Genomic DNA, 25,439 nt, shown 5'->3' on the forward strand with positions numbered 1-25,439 from the left:
TGTTGGTTTCAAAACAATGTAGGGAATGCGGCCGTAAGATGTTCGTGTTTCACTGTTGCAGTCATTACTCTTGGGTTATCCTGCTGGCAGGCTACCCTCAGTTGGCCAGAATTCCTAAGTCTAGGTCCGGTGTCTGTTGTTGCCTCTTCCCTGCCGTCAGTGTGCCAGGAGTATAAAAGATGCAGCCGACGCCATTTTCTTCAGTCTTTATTGCCGCGTGGTGCCCGAAGCAAATGCAGTTGGCAAGTGCCGGTCGGCCGACTCCTGAGATTTTCATATCCGAACTTCAGAACCGAAGTCTTCATTTAAAGCTAAGTACCCCATTGGGGAAACATTTTTCTTGCTCCAGACCGATGTCAGAAAAAATTAACAATTGTATTTCTTGTGGGAAGCAAATACCTCAAGGATTTTCACTGTTAACTGTGTTCCTTGCCTAGGCCTTGATCACAACGTTGCTAGCTGTTGGTTTTGTGCTAGATTTAACCAACGCACTATCAAGCGTCTGTTCGATTTTGCATTTCATTACTTTGGCCGAAGGTGTAATTATATAATGCCATCAGACCAGCCGACAACCGGAGTTTACAAAAAACGCAAGGACAAGGAAAAGGATAGACATCCGAGGTCCAAAACCGACGAAGCCTCTGCTAGGCCAGTCGCTGGTTCTCAGTGAGACGCTTTCGCAGCACCTGGCGCCTGCTACCTCAGAGCCACAGGCCGCTTCAGACTCCCACGTGGAGCCGACTGGGCCTCTGGATACTCAAGGTATTGGACACTCGGAAATCATTCCCTCAGATGGGTCCGGAGCCGCTGTGCAGGCATCGGCTTCTGAGGGTGTTTTCAGACCTACACAACTATATATATCTTCAGCTTCAAAGACAAAGACTAAAGCAGCTCTAAAGACAAAGAAACAAGTACAGCATTCTCCTACTCAGACTTCCATGCCTAAAAAACAGATGCTTAAAATGGCCGAAGACCTAATTACTTTGATCAGGGGCTCCCATCCCCCTCCTGATGAGGCCTAGGCAAGAGACTGAGTATGATTCTTCTGATCAGGTTTCTATTTCCTCTGATTCCTCTTCTTTCAGAGAACTGAAAGAAGCGACCACTTTCCTGATTTAAGTATTTTTGGCTTTTTTTATCTGCATTGTCCTCTCTGGCTTTCATTTAATAAGATATAACTGTTTTTGTGTCTATCTGCTGAATTCTAAAGTATCTGCACTTAAAAAGTAGCATTTTGGTCAACTCTGGTCGAATAATACTGTTTTTTTGCTAATTTAATTGCTGAGGCTGCTCACTAAAGTGTGCTAGCCTGTGTAAATCGATTTTACTGTTTGCCTAACTGCATTTCTGTGTTCTTTTCTAAAAAAAAACAAAAAACAAAAAAAAATACTCCTTGTTTTCCCGCCTTTGCTCGACTAGTTAAGACCAGTATACAGGCTTTGCTGTATTCTGGGCTGTGTAGTTCCTGTGTTGGCCATTGCCTTACTTGGATAGAAGGAAGTTTCTGAGCTCACCAGTTGGAGTGGGGAGCCTTGAACAGCCTATCTGTCCCTGGGGGAAGTGACCTCAGCACTTGAGCTGTAATTCATTGGTTGCCTTGGACCATTTCTAGCTCTTTTCAAGTTCCCTGTATAAAAATCCGCCTCAGGGCGTTTTGCGCGTTTTTGCGCGGTCGCCCTAAGCGCAGCAGCGGTCATACAGGTGTAAACTATTTTATACAGGTTTAAGCTATTTCTGGCTCCGCCAAGTCTGCTCTTTAATTTTTCCCTTAGAAGCTCTACTCAGTCTACTTAGCTGTATATATTAGCACTTTTTTTCAGAACTTCTATCCTTAGCAAGCACTCATAATAAAACAAGCACTCTTACCCTAAAGTAAGCACTACAGGCATCCACTACCCCCTGTGAATACCCACTTCCCTTAAAGGCACAACACTCCTTATAATATTCTAGTATGTCGAGTGGTAGACCACTAGCATCCTCTCTTGTTCAGCTGGTTAATCTGGGAATCTTAAGACAATGTTACAATTGTCTCATGTACACAGACAACCCTCTCCTCCTTCCTACTACCACATATACTTGTGAGAGATGCAACTATATAGCCAGACTGGAGGCTGAACTCTCAACTCAGGACTGGCAAGACCAGTCAGGAGGAGATGGTACCCACACCCAAAGCAAAACCAGTCACACATAAAACCACCACTAATGCAAACCAAACACATAAAAACACAAAGACATACTCGGAGGCTCTTATAAAAAACTTACCAAAACAACAGAGGCCTCCAAAGCAGACACCCAGAAATACACCCCCACAAAACGCAACACCTACAACACATACCTCAAGCAACAGGTGTGTCGCACAATCACAGCCCCTAAGGCAAAATACTATGCCAGAGACATTAGTAATAGGTGACTCTATAGTCAGACACACCGATGTTCCACTTACCAGGCTGAATAAGGAGAGGGTAACTGTGAGCTGTCTATCGGGGGCTAGGATCCGCCACATTACACACGCACTCAGGTCACTCCAAAGCAAGTACAAGTATGATTCAGTCATTGTCCATGCGGGTGTGAATGACCTGAGACGTACCTCCCTGGACTACATGAAAAGAGACATTGAGGAGCTCTCCGATTATGTAGCCCAGACTGGTATGACCCTGACCCTGAGCAGCATCCTGCCTTCACCAAGAATGATGCCTCAGTACAAAGACAAAATGATCAGTTTTAACAATTGGCTTAATCACTGGTGTCATTCTAGGGGATCCAATGTCTGTCAGCCTGGGATGATATGCTGGACAAGCCACGTTGCCATAAGGGATGGCTTGCACCTGTCACCACTGGGCTTCGGATACTGGCCAAGGCTCTTGCCACCCCATAGTGCCTTTTTAGGCAATGCTCAAAGGACAAATCAACCTCCATAAAACAAAATGGAAAAAATTAAGGGTAATGCTGCTCAGCCAGAAGTCTAAATCTCAAGATGCAGGCACTCAAGCACTTCTCAGTATGGAGAACATCGATGTCTGTGCAGTAACGAAACCTGGTTCAAGGCTCCTGAGAGCACTCCAGCACTACCAGGCTATACCTCATATCATGCGTTGACCTCAAGTTCCAGGCCGAACCACAAAGGGAGGAGTGTCCATTTTCATAAACGACACCTACACCTCTCGATTGGTGCCTACGCATGAAGCATGAGCAACCATACAAGTTTTACTCACCATAGGCAAAACTGCCATACAACTGGTGCATGTTATAGAACTCCCTCCCAATCCCAGGAATCCCATCAAGCATTCCTGAAAACACTGGAGGATATGAATGTCACACCAAACACCATCATATTGGGTGACTTCAACTACCCCAACATAGACTGGGCCCACTATTCTAGCCCTAACACCCTAGCCCAAAGATTCCTGGAATTCATAAACTCAAATGCTATGGAGCAACTGGTCACTTCTCCTACGAGGAGAGATAATATACTTTACCTGATTATCACAAACATGGGGTCCAAATGCTCCGCACCGGATATAAACTCCTCACTAGTAAGATCTGATCATAAACTGATAACGTTGGATGTACATATCCCACCACCACCCCCAGAACAAAAGACTACAGTGAAAAACTTTTCAAAAGCTGACTTTGTGCTCCTCAAGTCAGAAATGATATCCTTTAAGCCTACTGGGTTTATGGAAACCACATCCCAAAATGCTGAATCCTTCACAAAAGCCTTCTACGGACATCTCCAAGAATGCATGGATCAAGCAATCCCAACTAAAACCAAGACCCTCACCACCAAGGGAAAATGCCGGTTTGGTGGACCCGGCTATAAACAAACTGTACAACAAAGAAGGAAGCTACTGCAGGACAAAGCCAAATCCCACAAGGGAAAGGCTTCCCTGATCAGCACAAGTAAAAACTACGTTCTCTCATAAAACATCTAAAGCAAACTTTGAGAAAAAGATTGCCAAGGATACCAAAGACAATCACAAGGCCTTCTTCAATTATGTCAGAACCTTGGGAGGAAATTCTCAGATATGCTCTGAGCTAGTACACAATGACAAAAAATTCACTGACCCTACTGACATTGCCAACATTTTGGCAGATAGGTTCAGTGCAAATTTCTCCCCTCCCTCACCCCCTAAAGATGAAGTAATTATCCCTGCTGAATGTAACCTACCTGTCATCACAGACACACAGGTGAAATCAGCACTCAACAAGGCAAAAAACACAGCATCTATGGGACCCGATGGTATCCCCGATTGCGTGTTACGTGAACTTCAAGATGAACTAAACCCACCCCTAAGAACTCTATTCAGTCTTAGCCTCACTACAGGATATGTACCTGAACACTGGCGCACAGCAACAGTGGTCCCACTCCACAAAGGGGGAAATTCTACTGACCCTGGTAACTACCGCCCCATAAGTTTGACCAGCCTGGTCTGTAAGGCTATGGAAAGAATCATCATGGAACTCATAAATGGCGACATTGGGGATCTGCAGACCCTTGATCCCACACAGTTCGGATTTGTAAAAGGCAGATCCTGCCTCTTAAACCTGGTTGACTTCTTGAGACAGTCACTAGTGCCATCGATGAGGGCAAGGCTGTCCACACTGCCTACTTGGACTTGGCTAAGGCCTTTGACACGATACCACACTCTGGCATCATTGACAAGCTCAGCAGCCTAAATGTAAATCCATATGTCACAAGATGGGTAGCAAACTGGCTAAAAAACAGAACCCATAAGGTTAAAATTGCTGGAGCCATGTCAGACTCAAAACCAGTCACAAGTGGTGTCCCACAGGGCTCAGTCTTGGGTCCACTCCTATTCGGCATTTACTTCTCAGATGTGAAAGCAAATATGGAAGGATTATGGCTGACAAAGTTTGCAGATGACTGCAAACTGGGTGCCATAGTTGATTCACCCGCTGACACACACATCCTACAGAGAGGTCTCACTGAAACGGACAACTGGTGCCGGAATCATGGCCTCAAACTTAACGCCAAAAAATGTATAGTCATCCCCTTTGGGAAAAACAAAGTACCCACAAATTATCACGTAGACAATAACCCACTTAATACGGAAGAAGTAATCAGAGACCTGGGGACTTAAGTCGACAGTGACCTCTCCTTTGACAACCATGTTGCCAAAGTGGTCAGAAAGACATTCTACCTTGCCCATCTCATCATGAAGGGATTCTCATCCAGATCAAAGGAGGTCATTGTACCTCTATATTCCTCCTTGTCAGGCCCATGATTGAATATAATGCTCCATTTGGGATGTATCTCACCCGGCACATGCAGCAACTGGAGAGACCCCAGAAGTACCTCACCAAGAGGATCATAGGTCTCAAACATGTGCCTTATCCAGCTAGATTAAAGAAACTCCAGCTCTATTCAGTAGCATACCGCCTGCTCAGAGGTGATTTGTGCCTAACATACAGGGCCATGTCCAACCAGGAATTGATGGACATGCTCCATCTCAAAAAATCCAAATCCACCAGAACCACATGAGCTAAAGATTTCAACCTCTGCACAAATTTGAATAGGACATGCTGGAGGGATAGATTCATAACACAGAGGTTACCCATACTCTGGAACAAAATCCCTGTTCATGTGAGACAGAGCCCTTCATTGGCACTGTTCAAGAAAAATCTCGATGCATGGATGGGAGATCGCAAGTTTACCCCGGGAATCACCTCAGTGTCACTACTAGACAGAGGTATAGTTTACTAAATAATGGGGTCCCACATGTATCACTAGAGAGGCACAACTATATAGTATGGGGTGGTGTAAAGCCACATCACTGTTGGCTAGGCTTATAAATGCCCCCGGGCAGATAGCCTAGTACACTACTATGAAACTATGAACAGGATTACTCCATGCTTCCCTATGAGGATTCTGATGCTGAAGAATCCATTCCTTCAGCTTCTCCTCCTGAGGATTACTCTTTTGGGGAAACCCTGCATACAATGAGGGAGCATCTCCACTGGGAGAGCCAAGATTATTCTGAATCTAAGAAAAGGCTGAGAGACTTTCTACTACTTCCCCAGCACAGACCCCTTGCTATTCCACCTGTTCTAGACATTGTAGATGTATTTTCAGAGTCCGGTCTGTCCCCTGACTCTTTACCCCCTGCACCTGCTAAGCCAGACAGATACTACAGGGTCCCAGATTCTCATAAATTCCTATATAAAAACCCCGCTGCTAACCTTGAAACTATATCTCTAGGTCCCAAAGGGGTTAAAGCTTCAACTGCAAAAAACCCTGTCCCCTCTGATAGGGATTCTAGGGCTCTAGACAGATGGGGGGGGGTCTACACTTCTGCTACCCTGGTTGTAAGGGCCTTAAATTGTCAGTTTCATATGCTTAAATATCAGCAATATTTAATGTCACTGCTTAAACAGAAATTGTTGACAAATACTGAATGTTCAGAGAACAAGGAATTGCAGGATTTATTGCGTTCAGCTGAACAAGTGGGAAAGCATACTTTGCAATGTGGTTATGATTCACTGGAGGCCTCTTGCAGGGCCGCTGTTACAGGTTCTGTTATTAGAAGGCATGCTTGGTTAAAGGAACAGAATCTGCCTGATCATGTTAAAGCAAAATTATTAGATGCACCATTAGCATGATACTTTGTTTGTTTGGTACTAAAGCAGAAGAGGTGTTGAAAAAAATGGAGGATAAAGCAAAATCCATGCAGACAGTCCAGGATTTTTTACCGGTACAGCCACCCAGGTATAGCAGGAACTGGCCTTCTAAAAATTGGTCCTTTCCAGTGTCAGACCACAAAGAGGCAGATACAGGAGTCCCAGAGGCAGATCTCGGCCCCAAGGCTCATACAGGCCTAAACAATGGGGTGCTCCTACCTCCAAAAGCGGAGAAGACAAATCACAACCTTACAGGAAACAGTCCCAATGACTTTTCTCTACCAGATCCAAGAACTTTTCTTTTGGCAGCCCCCTTAGGGGGGAAACTAGCACTTTTTTCATCAAATTGGCAAATGTTTACCCAAGACAAATGGGTTCTGAACATAGTGTCCCAAGGCTACAGGTTCCATTTTCTCACTCTACCAAGGTCAAAAGGTATGCCAGCCCTGCCACATAATCAATGGGCAGAGGCACAAAAACAAATTACAGCCCTCATGAACATGAGGGCCATTCAGCAAGTACCTCAACAAGAGCAGGGGCAAGGATTTTACTCCAGACTTTTCCTAGTACCCAGAAAGGACAAAACCTGGAGACCAATACTGGACCTGTCTATTCCAAATACGTTTTTGGAAGTTCCAAAATTCAAGATGTTGACTCTACAGCAGCTACTGCCCATGCTGTGCAAGAAGCCGAGGCATACCTGCATGTCCCATCAGACAATCTTGCAGAAGATACCTTAGATTCATAGCTGGCTCAATGCATTACCAATTCTCTGCACTGCCCTTTAGCTTATCTACTGCGCCCAGGGTCTTCACAAAATGCCTGGCACCAGTAATTGCGTTTTGCAGACAAAAAGGAATTCAAATATATCCCTACTTGGACAACTGCCTAATTCAAGCAGAGAACAAAGACATTCTTCTAAAGCATCTGGCGTTTGTAAAAAGATTACTGATTGGCCTAGGGTACACAGTAAACGGGGGGAAAAAATCAAAACTAGTGCCCTCTCAAGAGATAATATTCCTGGGTGCAAGCTTAAATACAACTGCCCAGATGGCTTATCTCACGCCAGGCAAACAAAAGCAACTGACTACTTATTTCAAGAAATTGGCAACAAAAACCCACTTATTTGCAAGGAAAATCCTGCAGGCCCTGGGTTTCATGGCATCCTGCATTCTACTAATTCCATATGCCAGACTGCATATGAGGAAACTACAATGGTATCTAAAAAGTGTTTGGATTCCGCATTGCCACAGCCTGGAGACAGTAATTACACTCATTCCCTGCCTGCAACAGGAGTTTCGATGGTGGGCAGAAGCCTGTCACCACAACAAGGGGCTACCATTCAATTTACCCACTTCCACTCAGACACTGACAACAAATGCATCAGATTATGCCTGGGGGGCCCATATGGCAGGAAAATGTATCCAGGGCACATGGCTTGCAAACCAGATGCATCTTCACATCAATCAAAAGGAATTGTTAGCTGTTCAAAATGCCCTGACAGCTTTCATGGACCTCGTTCATCCAGGACAGTTACTGATAGACAGACAACACTACAGTCATGTGGTACATAAACAAGCCGGGAGGTACACATTCTTACCCCCTCTGCAGACAAGCAATGACCTTATGGGACACAGCATTGGCTTTTCAAGTTCACCTGCAAGCACAATTCCTGCCAGGAAAAACAAATACTCTGGCAGACTAACTAAGCAGAAACCTCATGGATCCCCACGAATGGAAACTGGATCCACAAGTCTTCAGCATGATAAGGAAATGGGGTTGCCCAGATATAGATCTATTTGCCTCCCCTCACAACTGCCAATTGCAGAGATTTTGCACAAGGTTTTTATCGCAAGCATGGAAAGTGGACGCCCTAACCTTCAGCTGGAAAAATCTAAGTATATGCTTTTCCTCCACTGCCTCTCCTTCCCATGGTACTCCTAAAGGTCAGACAAGAGAAGCCAAAAATTATACTGATTGCACCAGACTGGCCACACCAGCACTGGTACCCAATCCTAAAGAGCTTGTCTCAAGGTCCAGCATGGATGTTGCCTCAAGCTTCTCACTTGCTGACCCAACAAAACAATCTGATCCTGCACAAGGCATTGACACGTATGTACCAAATATCCCTCAGATTTTACAGTACCTGAGATGCTAAACAAAGGCCTTTCTTTCTCATCTATTAAGATTCATGCTTCTGCCATTTCAGCCCATTACAATACAGAACCACCTATCTTTTCTCATCCTTTAATAAGGCAGTACCTCAGGGGGATGAAAAACATTAGGCCTCCAAGGAGAGCACCAATTCCGGCCTGGGACCTCAATTATGTTTTGGAAAAACTTACACTGCCTCCTTTCGAGCCAGCATCAACAACTGATATAAAATTCTTATCCTGGAAAACAACTCTGCTCCTAGCAATAACCTCTGCAAGGCGAGTCTCAGAGTTTCAAGCACTCATGGCTGGTGGAACCTTTCATCATTTTTCATCCAGACAGGGTTTCTCTGAGGACAAACCCTACATTTATGCCTAAGGTGGTGTCCAATGTGGCCCTCAACCAAACCATTCACTTGCCTACCTTTTATCCAAATCCACAGAACAAGGGTGAGAAAATTCTGCATTCTTTGGACATACACAGGCATTTTCACTACTTCTTGGACAGAACTAAAGCTTTCAGAAAGACTGAGCAACTTTGTGTCATATGCTGCAGGATCACAAGGAAAAGGCCATCTCAAAACAGACTATTTCTAAATGGATAGGCCATTGCATCCGTTTATGCTGTTTCCAACATGTCAAATCAGTGCCTAAGGGCATTAGGCCTCATTCCACCAGAGCAGCAACCACTTCAGCAGCCTTCCTCAGAGGAGTACCAACCAAAGATATCTTAAAGGCTGCAACTTGGAGTTCAGTGCACACCTTCACAAAGCACTACCACTTACCTCTTTACTCGTAAGTCCAGAGCAGGCTTTGCCACTGCAGTTCTGCAGGGCCTCATAGCCTGTCCTAATCCTATTTAGCCCAGCCACCCAACCTCAGCTTTGGCATTCAACCCAAGAGTAATGACTGCAGCAGTGAAACATGATGAACATAGTACAGTTCTGTACCTACCATAAATGTAGATGTTAGAGTGTATTCACTGTTGCAGTCCAGGTTACCCACCACCCCCCTTTTCTTTGCTGGGACTTATCTGCACTTCTCTATCCTGTACAACCTATTTGGTGTATTTGCTTGTAGATGAAGAACGTTATTTTTGTGCATGCATGTTTATTGGCATATTTTTCAGCCTACCTATTTGGGGGCACCTGACATCTGGGGCAAGAAAAACTGAAGAAAATGGCGTCTGCTGCATCTTTTATACCCCTAGCGCACTGACGTCGGGGAAGAGGCGACAGCAACAGATGCCGGACTTAGACTTTGGAATTCTGGCCGACTGAGGGTAGCCTGCCAGCAGGATAACCCAAGAGTAATGACTGCAACAGTAAATACACTCGAACATCTACATTTATGGTAGGTACACAACTGTACTTTACCACTTTCCGATGGCCATGATTTGTGTCTATTGCTTGAATGTTTCCCACTTTTCAGTGGACCCTCCATGTGGGATTTGTAGACATTGGAACTCTGGCCAACTACGGGACCGCCTGACGGCAGGATAACCCAGGTGTAATGACTGCAGCAGTGTGAACACTCTAACATCTACATTTATGGTAGGTACAAAACTGTACTTTACTTCCTATGCTAGGCGAAGATGCCTCTTTGGCAACTCTAGATCTAAAAGAGGCTTACCTGCATTTCCCAATCGGGGAATCTTGCAGAAGATACCTCTGCTTCAAAGCAGGCTACTTGCATTTATCAGTTCTCTGCACTGCTCTTTGGCTTATCTACTGTGCCCAGGGTATTTACAAAGTGCCTGGCTCCAGTAATTGCATTTTGCAGGCAAAGAAATATTCATATATATCCGTACCTGGACGGTTGTCTAATTCAGGCAGAAAACAAGGCCGTTCTTAAACATCTGGCGTTTGTAAAAAGGGTCCTAACTTGTCTAGGGTACACCATAAACGAAAAGAAATCACAACTAGTACCCTCTCAAAAAATACATTCATGGGTGCAAGCTTGAATACATCTGCCCAGATGGCTTACCTTATGCCAGAAAAGCAAATTTAGTTGGTGACTTACTTCAAACAGCCACAAAAACCCTGCTATCTGCAAGACAAATACTGCAAGCCTTGGGGTTCATGGCCTCCTGCATTCTAATTCCATATGCAAGGCTGCATATGAGGAAACTTCAGTGGTACCTAAAGTTTATGGAGTCAGCATTGCCACAGCCTGAAAACAATGATTCCCATCATACTTTTCCTGCAACTAAGAGTTCCTATGGTGGGTGTAAAGGCCTGCCACCGTAACAAGGGACTGCCATTCACACCACTCCCTGCCACCCAAACTCTTAACTACAGACACATCAGACTATGCATGGGGGGGCTCATCTGGCAGGGCAGTGCATTCAGGGCAAATTGAGCACGAATCAAATGCACCTTCATGTCAATCAAAAAGAAATGCTAGCTGTACAGAATGCACTGACAGCCTTCAAGGACTACCTTCATCCAGGACAACTAGTGGTAAAGACAGTTATGTGGTTCATAAGAAGGGGAGTACACATTCCTACCCCCTCTGCAGACAAGCCATGGTATTGTGGAACACTGCCTTGAGCTATCAAGTACAACTACAAGCTCAATTCCTCCCAGGAAAGCTGAATAGTTTGGCAGACGAACTAAGCAGAAATGTCATGGACCCATACGAATGGAAAATTTTCAACATGTTGACACGCAAATGGGGGAGCCCAGACATAGATCTCTTTGCCTCACCACAGAACTACCAGTTGGACAAATTTTGCACAAGAACTCCTCACAAAAAAGCCTGGAAAGTGGATGCTCTGTCCTTTAGCTGGGAAAACCTTTCAGTCTATGCCCCCCCCCCCTCTGCTTTTGCTCTCCAAAGTTCTACTAAAAGTCAAACAGAACAAACCAAAAATTATTTTGCTTGCTCCAGACTGGCCTCGCCAACACTGGTACCCACTCCTATGCAGTCTGTCACAAATTTCTCCATGGTACCTGCCTCAGACACCTTCCTTATTAACTCAGCAGAACAACCAAATTCTGCACCCTCAGCACTTGGCTAATCACTTAAATTCCCTCAGCAAACCTGTAATGGATGTCATTTTGGAGGCGAGAAGACCCTAGTACTAGAAAATCTTATGCTGACAAATGGAAAAGTTTCTGTGCCTGGAATCATGCTCAAGGGATGAGCACAGCAGTGCCCAATTTACCTCAGATTTTGCAATACTTAACTGAGATGCTTCACAAGGGCCTATCTTGCTCCTCCATAAAAATCCATGCCTCAGCCATTTCAGCTCATTACAACACAGAACCCCCTCCCCCTCTTCTCTCATTCTCTGCTATGCAGTATCTAAGAGGGGCCAAAAACTTAAGGCCACCCAGGAGAGCTCCAACCCCTGCCCGGGACCTTAACTTTGTATTGGAGAAACTCTCTACCTCCTTTCGAGCCAGCTGCTGCTGCAGACATAACATTTTTCTCCTGGAAAACAGCCTTCCTTTTAGCAATCACTTTGGCTAGAAGGATTTCTGAATTACAGGCCCTTGTGGCAGTCTTTCATGCGGACAGGGTGTCACTCAAGACCAACCCATCCTTCATTCCCAAGGTGGTGTCCAGTGTGGCTCTTAATCAGTCCACTCATTTGCCAACTTTCTTTCCCAATCCACAGAACAAAGGGGAGTGGATTCTGCATTCATTGGATGTACACAGACAACTTAGATTTTCTTGGACAGGACTAAATCTCGAAGAAAATCTGAACTACTGGTAGCATTTGCTGCAGGGGCAGAGGGAAAGGCTATTTCAAAGCAAACCATTTCCAAATGAATAAGCCATTGCATTCATTTGTGCTATAAGCACCATGGAAAACCTATCCCCCAGAGGATCAGATCACATTCCACCAGGGCTGCATCTACTTCTACAGCCTTTCTCAGAGGTGTTCCTACCCAGGGATATTCTAGAAGCTGCTACCTGGAGTTCAGTTCATGCCTTCAACAAACAGTATAATTTACCAATTTTCTCTAAATCCAGAGCTGGCTTTGCCACTGCTGTTTTGCAGGGCCTTATAGCCAGTCCTAATACTGCATAAATCCATTCCTCACAACCTTATCTTTGGGAATCTACCGAAATGTAATGACTGCAACAGTGAAACACTAAGAACATAGTACAGTTGTGTACACTTACATAAATGTAGATGTTCAAGTGTATTCACTGTTGCAGTCCTGGTTACCCTCCCTCCAGCCCCCTGTTTTTTTCTCTGACTATGCCTCTCCTTTATTGTACTACACTTAAAAGCATTTTTGGTGTATTTGCCTTTGCTTGGAGATGTATATTTTTGTGTTTTATATTTGTATATATTTTGCTCCCCATTTGGGAGGCACCTGACATCTGGGGCAAGAAAAAACTGATGTAATGGCGTCTGCTGCATGTTTTATACCCCTGACTACCTGACGGGAAGAAGGGACACCAACTGACGCAGGACCCTAGACTTTGTTAATCAGGCCGATTTTGAGTGCAACCTGCCAGCAGATTACCCAAATGTAATGACTGCAACAGTGAATACACTCTAACATCTACATTTATGGTAAGCGTGCACAACTGTACTTTTGCTGAGTTCAGGTTTATTCAAGTTAGTGAGTATTGACAAGGTGTAGAGTTGAAAGCAGATTGGTATGGGCAATTGCAGTCTTAGCTAGAGGCTGAGGAAAGGTTTATTTTTGTATAGGGAGCCAAGTTTATTAAATGTTTTAATAGATTGGTTAACTTGCATGTCATATTTAAGTTTGTCAGTTATAACACCCAGGAGTTTGGTATACATATCTGGTGAAGTTATGATCCCATTGTTACATGTTATAGTCAACGAAGGTTGAGAGGATTTGAGAGTAGGAGAGGAGCAATAGCTTTGTTTTGTTGGGGTTTAATATCAGCTATTGATTAGAGAGCCAATTTTCCTCTCTGTTAAAGGTTTTCTGGGTTAAAGTAAGGAGATGTGTTGGGGTAGAGACTAAGCAAATCGGTGTAGAATCATCGGCATATTGTATGCAGGTTGCGTCTGGGGTTACAGAGTGGAGGTCACTGATAGAGGGAGAAAAGAAGGGGACCTAATGTGGAGCCTTGAGGGACACAAAGGGTAACTGGGAGAAGGGTGGAGAGTTTGTCCTGCTATAGGACGGCCTGCTGTCTTCCACTAAAAAGATTGAAACCATTGTATAGCATAATTGTTTAGGGATAATTTATTTAGGGTAAATAAAAGTAACTGGTTAACCATGTCAAAGTCCTTGGAAAGATCGAGAAGTACAACTGCAAGATCAAGCAGAAGTAACTTTTTAGGTTAAAAATAGACCAGCTTAAAAGTACAAAGACAATAAAAAGTCACAAGTGACTTGAAATATGTAAGGACAATTGAAGTAATAGATTTTTTTCCTTTTTTTGATGAAAAATATCACAGTTCAAGGCTTTCCACACTTTTCAGATTCTGGAGTTGAGTTAAAACTTAAACTGTAAACACTATTCTGCATTATTTGACCAGATTTTACTATCTTTGGTCCCAGTTTCCTGTTGGCTGTATTTGTGGTGCATGTCATAATAAATTCTGTGTTAGTGTTACAAAGCAGCAACTACGTTTTTTTTCTCTTTAAAAATGTCACCTGTTTTCCATATGGAGAGGACACTGCAGAATTGTGAAATTCTCCTAATGTAGTGGGAGAGAAGAATGTAAAAGATCTGAGAGGTGAACTGAAGCATGAGATTGTTCTTGGGGGACATACTTGCAGCCTCCATAACCATGAAATCTGTTATTGCCATGGCATTAAAGCCCCCTAAACATCTGAGACTGTAGAATATACCATATTTCACGTGAAGCTTCTTTAAATTTGAGGTGTTAGCTACATGAAGTACTGATGACTCCAGCTGAAGTTTTTTTTAATGCTGTGAACATTGTGTTTTGCAGATAGTCCTGATGCTGAAAACAAAGCCAGTGAAAATGAAGGTATGTAGTTCTTTATGTAGTGAAACACTGAGAATTGTTGCATCTATGGTGTTGCATTAGACGGCAGTTTTTTTGGTGGGGAAGGGAGTATGTATCCTTATTCCAAAATGCCAAATTTAGTCATTCAGTTTAAATTGTTTAGTCTGACAGTATTTTAAACTGAGATTAGTCAGATATTTTGTTTTACATGTTCTGTTCTGCAGTACTAGCACTGTATAAAGTTTACAAATTAAAGCTACAGTCAGGGTTTCACTTTACTGTAGTAATATTCCAGAGTGTAAGCTAGATTTGTATTCAGGGTTTTTTAGATGTAGTCTGGATACAATGGTGCCTTAAGGTTCAATGTTCTCTGGTACAAGATGTCACTGTGCTGCAGCCCATCTAGAATCTGGTTGTGTTATGGTCACTGGGTATTTAATGCACAGAATTTGTGGTTGTCCCAGTTTAAAATTCTATATACAGCCACAGCTGTGGATGGCATTAGACCTCCTATCATTGTGTACTGTCCACAGAAAAATGGTAATGGAATCTTTGGTGAGTTAATTTTTCCCATTTCCTTTATTTTCCTCAGGTCGCTTGATCAGTGCTTTGAAATTTTCTTTTAGGCTGCAGTTTTGTCTATCCTTTTAAATTCACGATCTTCATGTTTCACTGTTACAGTCATCACATTATTATCCCTGCCAGGGTAGCCCTCGGCCGGCCCGAATGCCAGAGGCTTAGTATTTCTGCATCGCTTGCTGTCGCTTTAGTACTGACGTCAGGTCATCAGTAGTCTAAAGTAAGGTAGCCAACGCCATTGCATCAATCTTTCTTGCCATGGAGCCCGAAGCAGAAGCAGTTCATATGAGTGCCGATCGGCCGCTACCAGAGTTTTGTCTACCGAATTCAAGCTTAAGTCTTCTAAAGTGAAGTACCCCATTGGGGATCCTTTTTTTCTTGCAATAACAGATGTCAGAAAAAGTTAATTGTCTTGCCTGTGGAAAGCAAATACCACACAGACATTCTTACTGCGTCACTTGTTTAGGCCCAGACCACGACATCCCCTGCTGTCGCTTCTGTGCTTTGTTCAATGCCAGAAGTATCAGTCGTTGGGCCCTTATTGTAGCTAGATATTTTCGCTTACAGTCCTTGAACTCCGATATGGCTTCGGTAAGTCATCCGACAGCAGATCTTCTGAAAGAGTAAATATAAAGACAGTCCAACAGGTCCAAACCTTCCGACGACGCTCCCATTAAGCTAGTCGTCAGTTCTGTCCTCAGTGAGGCACTTTCACAGCCCCTGATGCCCGCTTCTATGGATTTGCAGGCCGCTACTGAGACCCTTTCGGAGTCCGGAATGCCGCACTACTGTTTTCGACTAAGGATCCTGCAGTCGTCTCTACCTTAGATGGGTCTGCAGCTGCTGAGCAGGCACCGGCTTCTGAGGAAGTCCTTCACACTACCGATTCTCGACACAAACCAATTACTTTCCCATCCACCATTCTTTTGAAATTGAGTTTCGTAGGCCCAGGGTACAAACCACACCCAAGAAACTGACCCAGTCTCAGGCACCTACTTCCTTTCCTCAGACTCAAATGCTTAAAATGGCGGAAGACCTTATGCTGATCAGGGGAAACCAGGCTACCCCCCCCCTCCAAAAGAAAGATCTGTCCCCTATAGTTTGAAGAGTCAGATGACTCTGCATTTGAATATGAAGACATGCAACCCTTCTCTACTTATGAGGATTCGAGGATAACATTCCTTCAGCCTCTCCCCCAGTGGATTTTTCATTTGGGGAAACCCTTCATACCTTAAGGGAGCATTTCCAGTGGGAGAGTAGTCTAAAAAGAGACTCGGGGGGGGGGGGGGGTTCTTGGATCTTCCACAGCACAGATCCTTGGCCATCCCCCAGTCCTGCATGTTGTGGAAGATGTTTTCCTGGAATCCAGCTTGACACCTGACAACCCTCCCTCCTGCACCTTGAAAACCGGACAGGTACTAGAGTCCCTGACTCGCACACAATTTCTTTTTAAAAATCCTACTGCTGACCCTGAGGTAATTTCTCAAGGGATTAAAGCAACCTCTAAGAATCCCACCCCCTCAGACAGGGATTCCCAAGCACTAGACATATGGGGTAAAAAAGTATACACCGCCGCTACCCTTGCTATCAGAGCACTAAATTGTCAGTTCCATATGCTAAAATTTCAGCAGCATACCCTGGAACTCCTAAAACAAAAAGTCTTCCTTTCCTAATTTTGCAGAATCTAGAGTTATAAGAGTTAATGCATTCTGCAAGTCAAGTAACTAAACACATATTGCACTGGGGTTTTGACACCCTAGAAGCTTCTTGCAGAGCAGCAGTCACCGAATCTGTCATTAGAAGGAATAAATGGCTTAAGGAACAGCCCTTGCCAGATTATGTCAAATCTAAATTGTTGGATGCTCCCTTGCACAAAGGCAAGTTATTTGGCACTGTGGCAGAAGAGGTCTTAAGATAGAAGAAAAAGCAAAATCTGTGCAGACAGTTAAGGATTTCTTACAGGTCCAACCACCCAGGTTCAGCAGACATTGTCCCACCAAGCACTGGTCCTTCCCTGCTCCCACTAAGCCAGTTCAGCCCAGAACCCACCAATAGCAGCCACAGGGAATACAGAGATCTAAGCAGTGGACTACCTCCACTTCAAAACCAGAGTTCTAAACCACCCCCGTATGGTAAGCACTCACAATGACTCACCTACCCCAACCCCTCCTTCTGCCCACCTTCACTTACCCTGGGAGGAAAGCTCTCCTTTCACGCAAGCACCTGGGCCACCATTACCAGCGACCACTGGGTTCTCAACCTAGTGTCCTAGGGATACAAATTTTCTTCAAACACCCTTCCAATCCCAAAAGGGTTCCCAGATCTTCCAACAAACCAGTGGGCAGAGGCACAAAATTAAGTTTCCCTGCTGTCTGAGCTCAGTAGAGCACGATGATGATCTTCGTGTTTCACTGTTGCAGTCATTACATTTGGGTTATCTGCTTGCAGGTAGCCCTCAGTCGGCTTGATTAACAAAGTCTTGGGTCCTGCGTCGGTTGCTGTCCCTTCTTCCATGATGTCGGGGGTCTAAAACCTGCAGCCAACGCCATTACATCAGACTTTCTTGCCATGCGGTGCCCGAAGCAGAAGCAGTTTGCAAGTGCCAGTCGGCCGACTCCTGAAATTTTGGTTTTTGAGTTTCAGAACCGAAGTCTTCAACTAAAGCTAAGTGTCCCATTGGGGAAACTTTTTCTTGCTCCTTACCGATATCGGTAAAAGTTAATAATTGCATTACTTGTGTAAAGCAAATACTTCAAAGATTTTCATTCATACTGTATTCCTTGCCTTGGCCCTGACCATGACTTACCTTGCTGTCGGTTTTGTGCTTTATTTAATCAGCGCACTATACATTGGTATATTTTCGCTTCTAAATATTTTGGTTCTCTGTTTAATTATCCAGAAATGCCATCAGACTACCTGGATTCCAAAAAAACGCAAAGATAAAGACAGAGACAGGCCGCCGATGTCCAAAACTGCCGACTATGCTTCTAGGCCAGTCGACAGTTCACCAGTACTCGGTGAGGCGCTTTCGCAGCCCCTGATACCTGCTACTTCTGATTCGCAGGCCTCTACTGAGACCCATTCGGAGTTCGGTATGCCCCAAGATGCTTCAACTATGGAACCCGCGGATGTCTCTACCTTGGATGGGTCCGGAGCCGCTGTGCAGGCACCGGCTTCTGAGGACGTATTCAGGCCTATGGACTTGCATATTAAACCATCGCCTCCTTCTTTACTTAGGCCTAAATCTCAATTCCTGCCTAAAAAAACGACGCCCAGGCCTCATGCTCAGGCCTCTAGCCATTCTTGTATGTTTTTTTAGGCATAAAGATCTAATAACTCTAATCAGGGGTAGCCAACCCCCCCCCCCCCCTTTAAAGAGGCCTGAGACTGAAGTTGATTATGAATCTTCTGATTAGGATTCTGTTTTTTCTGATTCTTCTGATGATCTGGATTTGCCCTTATCTACTTATGAAGATTGTGATGCAGAGGACTCCATTCCCTCTGCTTCCCCTCCTGAGGATTTTTCTTTTGGGGAAACCATACATACTCTAAGGGAGCATTTCCACTGGGAAAGCCAGGATATTTCTGATTCAAAAGAGGCTTAGGGATTGCCTTCTCCTACCTCAGCATAGGCATTTAGCTATTCCTCCTGTACTAGACATTGTTGATGCTTTTTCGGAATCTAGTTTGGCCCCTGATTCCCTGCCTCCTGCTTCCAGGAAACCTGACAGATACTACAGGGTCCCAGAGTCCCAGAAGTTCCTTTTCAAAAACAGATCCAGGGAATATTTCACAGGGGCCGATGGGCATTAAGGCTTTTACTGCTAAAAATCCTACCCCTTCTGATAGAGACTCCAGGGCGCTGGATAGATGGGGTAAGAAGGTTTACACTTCTGCAACTTTGGCCATTAGGGCTTTAAACTGCCAGTTTCATATGTTAAAGTATCAGCAACATGTTATTGGACTGCTTAAACAGAAAATGATGTTGATTCCTGACTGTGTGGAAAATAATTACAGGATTTAATGCATTCTGCTGAACAAGTTGGAAAACATACTTTGCAATGTGATTTTGATTCATTAGAGGCCTCTTGCAGGGGTACTGTTACTGGGTCTGTGCTCAGAAGGCATGCTTGGCTTAAGGAGCAATGTTTGCCTGATCATGTTAAAACTAAATTGTTGGATGCTCCTTTAAATCAGGACCGCCTGTTTGGCAACAAGGCTGAGGAAGTTCTTAAAAAGATGGAAGATAAAGCTAAATCTATGCAAACTGTTAAAGGTTTTTTACAAGTTCAGCCTCCTAGATTTATTAGGCACTGGCCCTCTAAGAATTGGTCCTTTCCAGCCCCTTCCAGGTCTTCTCAAGCCAAACCCAGACACAGCAAAAACCCCAGGATGTTCATCGTGCATACAGCTGCAGTCATAACAGATGGGTTCACCTGCCGTCAGGCGGGTCCTCGGTCAGCCGAATTCCAAAGTCTAGGTCCAGCGTCGGTTGTCGCTTTCTATCCTGACGTCAGTGCGACAGGGGTATATAAGACACAGCCGACGCCATTTTCTTCAGTCTTTTTTGCCGCGCGGTGCCCGAAGCAGAAGCAGTTCGCAAGTGCCGGTCAGCCAGCTCCTGAAATTACGAAAATTTGGAAACCGAAGTCTTCTTTAAAGCTAAGTACCCCGTTGGGGAAACTTTTCTTGCCTCAGACCGATGTCAGACAAAGTTAACAATTGTATTTCTTGTGGGAAGCAAATACCGCATAAGGATTTCCATTCCCTCTGTATACTTTTAGGCCCAGACCACGACGTCTCGGGCTGTCGCTTTTGTGCTACTTTCAATAAACACACTATTAAGCGTCAGGCGGAGTTCGCCCAACACTTTTTTGGTAAAGCTTTTGATTATAAAATGTCGTCTGAGACTCTGACTACCGTTTTGTCCAAAAAGCGCAAGGACAGACCGACACGTGAGGTCCACGGTCTCCACCGACACCACGCCAAAACCGACTACATGTGGTCCAGTTCTCAGCGAGGCGCCTACGCATCCCCTGACTACAGACGACACTTCTCTGGCGGTGTCTTCTGTAACCGAGACTGCAAGTGCCTCGGCCCATACCCTGACTACAGCTACCGAAGCCACTGTGAGTGTTGAGCCTCTTAATGTGGACAGGTCCACTTCCACCCATGGTGTCTTCAGACCCTCATCTTCCTTTTCCATAAAGGCCTTTACTAAGTCCAAATCAGCCATGCATCCCAAGAGGCCTGTTGCACAGGGCCCATCTCCAGGTCCCATGCCTAAAAAGCAGATGCTCAAAATGGCTGAGGATTTAATTACTCTTATCAGGGGTTCCCAACCCCCTCGGGACAAGAGACCCAGAGTGGAGGAAGATTCTCCCTCTTCTGACCAGGGCTCCATTATTTCAGAACATTCTGATGAAGAGGAACACTCGTACTCCCCTTCTGAAGATTCTGATGCAGAGCAGTCCATTCCTTCTATATCTCCCCCAGAGGATTTCTCTTTCGGGGAAACCTTGCATACCTTGAGGGAATACTTCCATTGGGAAGGCCAAGATTTTTCAGATTCCAAGAAAAGACTTAGGGAATTTCTTTTGCTACCTCAGCACAGACCTCTGGCGATTCCTCCTGTCTTGGACATACTTGATGATGTTTACTCGGAGGCATGCCTTAATCCGGATTCCCTGCCTCCTGCCCCAGTCAAGCCTGATACGTACTACAGAGTTCCTAACTCGCACCAATTTATTTACAAAAGCCATAATGCTGACCCTGAAACCATTTCTCAAGGCCCCAAGGGAATGAAGGCCTCTACTGCTAAGAATCCATTACCTTCCGAAAGAGAGTCTAGATCCTTAGAAAGGTGGGGAAAAAAGGTATATACCTCGGCCACCCTAGCCATGAGGGCCTTAAATTGTCAGTTCCATATGCTTAAATATCAGCAGTTTCTGTTATCACAATTAAGGAATAAAATGTCACAACCTGAACAACCAGATTTGAAGGAGTTGCAGGATATGATGCATAGTGCAGAACAAGTGGGTAAACACACCTTACAATGTGGCTATGATGCTCTAGAGGCCTCAAGTAGAGCTGCTGTTACAGGATCAGTCATTCGTAGACATGCCTGGCTTAGGGAACAAACCTTGCCTGATCATGTTAAAGCTAAACTACTAAATGCTCCTTTACAAAAGGATGTATTATTTGGTACTAATGCTGAGGAGATGCTACGGAAAATGGAAGAAAAAGCTAAATCTATGCAAACTGTCAAAGCTTTTCTACAGGTACAACCACCACGTTTTAGCAGAAATTGGCCTTCAAAAAACTGGTCCTTTCCAGACACGGACAAGCCCCAAAGAGGTAGATACAGGCGCACAAGGGGCATAGGACAATCTCAAGGATTATATAGAGGCAGACAATGGCAAACTCAAGCACCAAGAGGTGGCGAAGACAGTGCACAATACAGGAAACAAACCCAATGACTTCCCCTTTGCATGCCAAGCAAGTCTCAGCTGGCAGCACCCTTGGGAGGAAAGCTGGCATTATTTTCAAAAAATTGGCATATCACAACAGACAAATGGATCCTGGACATTATAAACAGAGGCTACAGATTTCATTTTCACACACTTCCAAAAAGGAGAGGCATGCCGAACCTGCCACACAATCAAACGACAGAGGCTCAAATACAAATTTCAAAGCTCATGAACATGAAAGCTATTGAAGGGGTACCTACTCACGAGCAAGGTCAAGGTTTTTATTCCAGACTATTCCTGGTACCAAGGAAGGGAACCGATTGGAGACCCATTTTGGACTTATCCATCCTAAACACATTTCTACTGCACAAAATTCAAGATGCTCACCTTACAGCAGCTTCTTCCCATGCTGGGCAAGGAGTCTTGGCTGGTAACATTGGACCTCAAGGAGGCATACCTGCATGTCCCAATCAGACAAAGCTGCAGAAGATACTTCAGATTTCTTGCAGGTTCAATCCACTATCAATTCTCTGCATTGCCCTTTGGCTTATCTACTGCGCCCAGAGTATTCACGAAATACCTGGCATCAGTAATTGCCTACTGCAGACTTCAAGGGATACAAATTTTCCCTTATTTGGACGACTGCCTGATCCAAGCAGACAGCAAACACATACTTCTGGAACATCTGGCTTATGTAACACGGTTATTGAATTCTCTGGGATACACAGTCAACAAAGACAAATCCAGGCTAACACCATCTTGGAAAATAATTTTCCTGGGTGCCAACTTGGACACAAACACCCAGATGGCCTATCTTACGCCAGAAAAACAGGGGCAACTAACTCAGTACTTCAAAATACTAGCAAATTGCACCAGGCTAACTGCAAGGAAAATCCTGCAGGCTCTGGGCTTCATGGCATCTTGCATTCTTCTAATCCCATGTGCAAAGTTGCATATGAGGAAACTTCAATGGTACCTAAAAAACCTATGGTCTCAACACAGCCACAGTTTGGAAACAGTAATACCACTAATCCCATGTTTGCAAAAGGAATTTCTATGGTGGGCCCAAGCATGCCAAACAAACACAGGTCTATCATTCTGCAAGCCTCAAGCAAATCAAGTCATCACAACAGACGCCTCAGACTACGCCTGGGGGGCACACATGACAGACAGGTGCATTCAGGGCAAATGGTCCCAAAAGGAAAAGCACCTTCACATCAATCAAAAGGAAATGTTAGCAGTGATAAATGAAATTACAGCTTTCAAGGATCTCCTGCATCCAGGGCAATTATTGATAAGAACAGACAACACCACAGTAATGTGGTACACAAAAAAGGAAGAACACATTCATACCCCCTGTGCAGGCTGGCCATGTCACTTTGGAACTTGGCTCCGGAATGGCAAATCGAACTTCAAGCACAGTACCTGCCAGGGTTGGAAAACACACTGGCTGACAATCTAAGCAGAAATATGACAGACCCGCACGAATGGAAGTTGCATCCTCAAGTGTTTACAAATATAATCCAAGCGTGGGGAAGGCCAGACATAGATCTCTTTGCCTCCCACAGGAATCATCAATTGACAAAATTCTGCTCAAGGACATTCCAACCAAAGGCCTGGAGAGTGGACGCCCTTTCTTTCAGTTGGGCAGTACGGACAGTTTATGCCTTCCCACCTTTGCCTCTTCTGCCCAAGGTGCTCTTGAAAGCAAGAGCAGACAGACCGAAGATGATACTGATTGCTCCAGACTGGCCAAGACAACACTGGTACCCACTCCTGAGGAGCCTAACACATTCCCCTCCCTGGACCCTACCGCTAATGCCTCTTCTACTGACTCAGCACAGCTACAAAACTCTTCACAGTCAGCTGAAAACACTCAATCTGGCTGCATGGAAAATTCCTTAACACCACAACAGACCCTACTCTCCAAGGAGGTGCAGGATGTCATTTTGGAGGCCAGAAGGCCATCTACTAGAAAGGCTTACTCCGCAAAATGGAAACGGTTTTGCGCTTGGAATGAGAAAAAAGGCCAGGATCCTAGAAAACTGAATTTGCCTCCGATATTACAGTATCTAGCTGAGCTGTTGAACAGTGGACTTTCATTTTCCTCCAAAATCCATGCCTCAGCCATTTCGGCAGAATACAACACTGATCCACCCTTATTCTCTCACCCACTCTTAAGACCGTTCCTCAGAGGGGCTAAGAATATAAGACCTCCAAGGAAACAACCAATACCAGCCTGGGATCTTAATTACATTCTAGAAAAATTAACTTTGCCTCCCTTTGAACCAGCTGCCTCAACAGATTTGCAATATTTGTCCTGGAAAACAGCTTTCCTTCTGGCCATTACCTCAGCTCGTAGGGTTTCGGAACTACAAGCCCTCATGGCTGTGCAGCCCTTTCTCATCTTCCATCAGGACAGGGTTTCCCTACGAACCAACCCGTCATTTATGCCTAAGGTAGTATCCAGGGTAGCTTTAAATCAGGCCATACACTTACCTACCTTTTACCCCATTCCTCAAAACAAAGGGGAAAGGCTGCTACATTCCTTAGACATCCATAGACAGCTACGTTACTATTTGGACAGAACAAAGCCTTTCAGGAAATCAGAACAACTCTGTGTCCTATGCTGTAGGAGCTCAAGGGAAGCCAATTTCCAAACAGACAATTTCAAAATGGATAGGCCACTGCATACGGTTTTGTTACTCCTTTCATGGTAAATCTGTACCTGCAGGCATCAGATCCCACTCCACAAGGGCCACAGCTACCTCTGCAGCCTTCCTCAGAGGAGTCCCTACCAAAGATATTTTGGAGGCAGTGACTTGGAGTTCTGTGCATACCTTCACTAAACACTACCACCTACCTTTATACTCTAAAACTAGAGCAGGCTTTGCCACTGCTGTGTTGCAGGGCATTCTGGCTCCTCCCAGTTCCACCTAGTGCCTACCACCCTGTGCGTAGTTTTGGGATTCTACCCATCTGTTATGACTGCAGCTGTATGCACGATGAACATAGTACAGATGTCCTTCAAGGATGCATCTGCAGTCCTTACATATGGGTTGTCCTGCCTCAGGCAGCCCTTCGGTCAGCCGGATTCCAAAGTCTGGGTCCGGCGTCGGCTGATGTCGCCCTCTCCTCGACGTCAGAGCGCCTGGGGTATAAAAACGTCAGCCAACGCTATCTTCCTCAGGGCCAGGAATTCTCTGATTCCAGGAAGAGATTAAGGACTTTTTTGCATTTACCTCAGCATAGACTTTTGGCTATTCCTCCTGTTTTGAATGTCATTGATGATGTGTACTCTGAGTCTAGCATTACCCCTGATTCCCTTCCTCTGGCTCCTGTCAAACCAGATAGGTACTACAGGGTCCCGGACTCGCATCATTTCCTTTACAAGGCCCACTCTGCTGACCCTGAAACTATTTCCCAGGTCCCTAAAGGAGTTGCATCTGCCACTATTAAAAATCCACTCCCCTCTGAAAGGGAGTCCAGGGCTTTAGAGAGATGGGGTAAAAAAGTGTATACTTCTTCCACTCTTTCTATGAGGGCACTAAATTGTCAATTCCATATGATACAGTACCAAGAGTATTTGTTAGATGAATTGCATAAAAAAAATCTTCTCCTGAACCCCTAGATCGCAAGTCACTTCAGGATCTCGTACATAACTCCCAACTTGCAAAT

At 44.7% G+C, this 25,439-nt stretch overlaps 1 protein-coding gene across 4 annotated transcripts in view; it reads left to right on the forward strand.

The window, feature by feature from the left end:
- CD99 (CD99 molecule (Xg blood group)) overlaps nucleotides 1–25,439 on the forward strand; it is an 809,645-nt gene that overhangs the window by 412,338 nt on the left and 371,868 nt on the right. For all 4 annotated transcript variants that reach the window (XM_044072520.1, XM_044072519.1, XM_044072522.1 and 1 more), the window contains one exon: nucleotides 14,695–14,733. In XM_044072520.1, coding sequence (XP_043928455.1) covers nucleotides 14,695–14,733 — 39 coding nt within the window. The remainder of the gene's footprint in view (nucleotides 1–14,694; nucleotides 14,734–25,439) is intronic.

Source organism: Protopterus annectens, chromosome 5.part0 (assembly GCF_019279795.1).
Source record: "Protopterus annectens isolate FY-2018-M chromosome 5.part0, PAN1.0, whole genome shotgun sequence".
NCBI lineage: Eukaryota > Metazoa > Chordata > Ceratodontiformes > Protopteridae > Protopterus > Protopterus annectens.